Consider the following 5,666-nt stretch of genomic DNA (forward strand, 5'->3'; position numbering starts at 1 on the left):
GACCAGTTTTTGTGACAGAGTAGAGGTCTCGGAAAATTTCTAACAGGGTCATGAAAAAAGGCAGCTAGGGAAAGGATAAAGACTAGCCAGATATCACACTGAGCTCATCTCACGACAATCATAGAGAAAACTACACTGTGCTTTACTTGTGTATTTCTCTCTTCATATTTTACTGGTGCCATATTAGCCTTAACAACCCATTCTCTCTCTATCTTTTGATGTCCAAAGTCTCTGAAACCAGTCAAAAAACCCACTGAGCCCAGACAGACTTGTTTCAAATCTTTGGAATCCATTTACATACATTCAGATTCAATTACCAGAATTTCATGGGCTAAACATCCAAAAATCTCATCTCCAAAAGTGACATAATCCAGTGATTCACGAACAAAATCTTCCGCTGTCTTTATAAAAAGACCAGGTTTTTGGTACATTGTCATTGGAGTAGAAATGCCATACGGAGTCAAGACCTACAATAAGAAATCATAATAACAGTGTAATGCCATCTAACACTTACATAAGGCCATTCACTCTGCATAATCCCACAGCATATGACCAATTATAACAGATATTTGCAATGAATAAAGGCACTATGTGAAAGAAGTTATAGTACCATGGTGAAATAAGAAAAAAAGCTGCACACAGGGAGGAGACAGAGCTTTGACAGGGTCACACAGCAGTACACTGACCACAGCTACATGACACAGATTTTGGCATGTGAAGCATTCTTGAAGAATTTGCTAAAATGAAGGCTAATATGGCAAGATATAGTATCACCTGTATGATAATTCCCTTTGCCTTATACTCTGCTTGTAGTGCTTTGGAGAAAGTATTTATAAAAGCCTAGAATAAAACAAAACAAAACAAAACCATTAGTATAGGAAACTAAGGACTTTCACTTATGCTCAAAAGTAAGTGCAAACATGTTCTAAACAAAAAATGGACAAGCACCATGCAATTTAAGGCACAGTGCAGTAAAAAACATAGAAATGAATTTTTCAAGACCTGGTTTCTGCTGGTGCTCAAAAGCAATGGCAAGACTGACACTTCATATGCACCAGTAAAAGATGGAACCTGGCACTGGCCTGACCTAGACATGCAATAAGTATTGCTGTAAACTGGACTAAAAGCTTTGACACATTTATGGAAAGGTAGAAAAATATATGCCAAGTCCCACTTATTCTAGCTGTAGTTTCATGTGGCTCCCTTCACTGGATGACACCTACTCTCTCAGTTAGATGATTGCCCTACTGTTTCTCTTGCAATTAAAAAGCAAGCAACAAACAACTCATGTGTTTACCTAATATAATAGCCTACAAATAAGATTTTCAAAGTCAAGTATTTCTGAATTTGGAGGGGGTTTAGTTTCAGTCTTTAAAGTCTATCTTTCTAAGATTTCTCCATACCATGAAGAGTGTGCATATACTAATTTTGTTTAAATGTTGAGTTCCTTTTCAGACTAATTTTAGGAGTTAGATCTTTGAGAAATAGTCAGAAACTTGACAGTGTTAGGTCACTCCTCTGTAATTGCAAATACAGAAGTACTACCAAGGAGAAAAATTACCCTATTTGAAAACCATAATTTGACAATCTTACAGTATTGACACCAACACTGTCATATTGCATGAAACATCAATATGCTAACAAGTAAAATCGTTTCCTTTCAGGGAAGAAGAAGAAACAAGTCCATCAAAAATGAACAGGCAAAGAAGTAAAACATACACTAAAAAACCCCAAACCAAAACAATAACAAAAACCCCAAAGGTAAAAAGATAACCAAGAATGAAGAAATGTCAACATAATACAACCAGTGTACAGTATCACTTTGAAATAATGTTAAGTAAGCTTTTTTAAAGACGTGAAACTGTCTGGTTTGAATGTAGTTCAGATTTTGAGTAATGAGAAACTTCTGTGAAAAAGAGAAAAAGGAAACGGAAAACTAGACTTTCTTACCAATAATAACTATCTCTTTTTTTCCCCAAGCTAAAATTTAGCTATGTTCAAACAAATATTGTTAGAATTTTTCATTTGAAGCAAACCTGAGCTGAGCAAGTTGCTTCTGGAGTTTCACTCAAAATCATTCATTCCTCATTTCTATAAGTTCTGGGATTTAAATTCAGAGCAAAAATTTAAGGCGAAATCTATGAAGTCAGGCAACTCACCACCCACCTACCAGAAATGTTATTCTTGGTTCTATATGTTAAATCTAGCACTTTTGTGCATCTGCAGTTTTAAGTAAACTAGTTGTGTGAGCCTAGTAAAAGTCATCACTTCCCAGAATGAGGACAGATTGTGAGCACTGATGTAATACCATTTAATCAAAGGCAAAAATATTCCAATGATCAGACATATCCTCAGCTGGATTTCATTTACATAGCTTCAATGATTCTTAGTTCTCAGCTAGAGCTAATTTACATTATTTCAGGGGAGCAACGCTATTTTGTGTCCTGAAAATGTGACCATGTTATGCTGATACAATTCTTTGGTAAACACTTGATGGGGATTTCTTTAAAAAGCAATGTGAAAGGCTTACCTTAGAAGCTGAGTACATTGTATATAATGGACAAGGGAAAGTACCCAGGCCAGAGGACAGATTCAGAATTAGACCTTTCTGTCTGAAATTTAAAGTGTTACATTCAGCTTAGATTTGACAGTATTGTAGTACAAGTCTGTGCAAGTGGAAAACATCTTTTTCCCCTAGAAGGCATAGCTCTCTTATTAATACCATAGACTACACTTTCAAAAGACCTCATTTTTATGGTTTAGTTAGCTCTACAACAGCTAGGAATAATGTCATAAATGAAATTTAAATACCTACTGCAATCAGAACGATGGAAACATTATACATGCTGTTGTATATCTAACTGAGAAAAAAAATTTCCATCAGAGGGAAGATTTTATGCTTCTAAGTAATTGGTAGATTCCCTTTGCCCATTAGCCAGCGCATTCTTTTTCCTGCTCCATGCATCTGTTGTTTCAGCTCCCACATTCAAAACTCGGTGTACAAATCACTGAACCCAATTCATTTAGCAACAACCAGGAAAAAAACCAAACCAAACCAAACCAATTTAGCAGTAAGAGGCAATTTTTTTGCCAAAACTAAAAGCATGCGCTGGCTTCTAAAATGCAGTAATCAACAATGTGTTCCAGAAAACCCATCTGAAGACCCTAACTTCTGGTTTAAGGACTTCCATGGCTAAAACACACATTGTGTAAAAAGGAGGAGCTGAATGAATCTTTCTGATGTTTTGCAGGTATTTCCAGAGCTTGAAAAGCATTATGCTAATCACAGCCACCACAATGTATTCCAATGCTATTTCTTCCCTAATTAGATCCATCAAATGCAATTTTATTTATCACCTGGATGTTTTTAACCAGACACAGACCTGTATTTTATATTTTCTGTCATTTTCTACAACTGACTGGCAATTTGTATGAGTTCCTACCATTCACTCAGATGGCACTAATAATAGTAGAAGAAATCTTACTGATTGACAGGCTGTAAAGTGCAGAATATCAAAAAAGCATAAGTACCACTGAATATGTTGGAGGTAGCAGCTAAAAGTTACTCAGATGTAGAAAAAAATAATTTTTACCTCTCTTCCATCTGTTTCAAAACTATTTTTGTCATCTGTAAGAGAAGTATTGTAAGAATTATATCCATTCTCCCTCTTTCTGATAGCATTTTTCAATTGGTTCTGTTTTATTCACAAGATTTTCTACTTGCTCAAGCCCCAGCCATATATATACAGCTCAAATAGACAAAATGTAGCACATTCAAAGTTTTGGAAAACATTTTAGAAACACTAATGGCCTGCAAATCATTTGAATTGTCAAAAACATCCAAAGGCTAGTCTTCTAAGCAGTCAAAGTCTTATGCTCAACCAAAACTTTTCAAGAGGTTTTGAATTTCACCAATCTTCAGTATGGAATCATAACTCTAAGGAGAAAGTCAACTTCACAGTCTTTTTGCATTTTCACTTCTCGCTGTACCTGGATCAAAAATAGCAGAAAATCATGAAAAGACAACTTTTTTACCTACTAAAAGGTACCAAAAAGAGCCTTAGGATCCTTATTTGGTTGTTTGTTTTGGGTGGGTTTGGGTGTGGCTTTTTTGGTTTTTGTTTTTTGTTTTTTAATGCTAAATATTTAAACAACCTTCTTAATTTTAATAATAGACTCATGTATCTGATTTTGAAAGTGCAATTAAATCTATATATAAGTAAGAAATCTGCTTCTGATGATGTATTTCAAGACTATCATTGTTAGTAAACCTAAGTCCCTAGGGAAGTCTATAGTCATACTCTTGACTTTTTTGCAAAAACACACATAACATATGAGTCTTCTCGGGATTAAGAGTGTGACGTAACTTGTAAAGGGCAGTAATGGAAACTAGTGCAAATTAATGATGTAGTTTAATTCAACACTTGTTAATTTCAGAAATTTTTTTTTGATGCAGTGTCATTGTGCACAAATAGGAGCAGGATGGGATCACGAAAGATGACAGCCTAGGTTGGTCTCATCAGCTTGGGTTAAGGGGAATTTCCAAGAGAAGTGGAAAACACGGGAGAAGGTCCTTCTTTTGCAGTGCTGAAAATTCCACTGACATCTATGGGAGCCAGGATAACTGGAGCTCAGGCACCACACTGCAAGAAGTGGACCCTAGCAGGAATCCAGACAGGGGTGGGAAAGGAAAACCCAAAGAGATTTAAAAACAATTTGGACCTAATCATGAGGAATGTTGGTTAGGAAAATTGTTTCTTTGCAGTTTGGAGTAAGGTGAATATGAATGAAAAGCTGAAATGGATGTGGTTCAATCAGTGGGAAAAGGAATCCCCAGGCCTTGGAAACATAGAAGAGGTTGATTCTGAGATATGTGTAAGGCACAAAATGATAAAGAGAGAATCTTTTTGTATGCAGCCCGAGAGGGTACACAATGCCATCATACATAGCATATATACATAGCAGTCAGATATTGCACATATTTCTGCTCTTTTGACATATAAATAGAATAAATCCTAGGAGTAGAAAGTTCACTGAACTACTTTACGGAATTTGCTTTAATTGATTGATATTACATGATTTACTGTCTGAAGTCATTAAGCAGCAGTACAAATTTGGGATGTAAATTTTGCTGGCCAAAGACAAACATCTGTTGTTAATTTGCATGTCATGTTAGAAAGACATGAAAGGCATGAAAGCCAAGGTTGAGATGAACTATAAAGCTCTTCTTCTGCTCATGTTCATGTTAACATGCTGCTTGCAAGCATCAGAGCAATACAAATCTTAATCAGACTTGGAAAGCATGAAATACAAACAGTACTTGTAAGTGAAGCACCCAACCAAAATTAGCATCAAGAGGTAACAATATGGAATTGGGAGGCAGCTCCTGGAGTTTATGTACTGCATTGATACAGAAATATTTTTGCAGAACAGAATTGTTACAAAAAATGCAAGCACAGTGCTTTAAGTCAAACTGCAGATTTACCTGCCTTGAAGATTTTAGTTCTGAAACAAATCTTCCCATACACAAAAACAAACATGTTTTTGCAAAATGTTTCAGATGCAGTGAAGTGATGTGTCTCAACCAAGCAACTGTATAAAAACGTTTCCAGTCAGCTCTGGTCAAAATATGTCACAGGCAATAGAAACAGATGGGATCCTTAAAA

General features: G+C 35.8%; 1 protein-coding gene across 1 annotated transcript in view; it reads right to left on the bottom strand.

Moving 5' to 3' along the window:
* Positions 1–317: 317 nt before the first annotated feature.
* HSD17B3 (hydroxysteroid (17-beta) dehydrogenase 3) overlaps positions 318–5,666 on the bottom strand; it is a gene marked incomplete at its 3' end in the record, with an annotated part of 23,997 nt that continues 18,648 nt past the window's right edge. Inside the window, exons 7-10 of the mRNA XM_009073396.1 lie at positions 3,594–3,628; positions 2,531–2,612; positions 775–840; positions 318–467 (exon numbers count right to left, since the gene is read on the bottom strand). Of these exons, the coding sequence (XP_009071644.1) occupies positions 318–467; positions 775–840; positions 2,531–2,612; positions 3,594–3,628 (333 nt within the window). The remainder of the gene's footprint in view (positions 468–774; positions 841–2,530; positions 2,613–3,593; positions 3,629–5,666) is intronic.

The sequence above is a fragment of the Acanthisitta chloris genome, unplaced genomic scaffold, assembly GCF_000695815.1.
Source record: "Acanthisitta chloris isolate BGI_N310 unplaced genomic scaffold, ASM69581v1 scaffold4064, whole genome shotgun sequence".
Taxonomy (NCBI): domain Eukaryota; kingdom Metazoa; phylum Chordata; class Aves; order Passeriformes; family Acanthisittidae; genus Acanthisitta; species Acanthisitta chloris.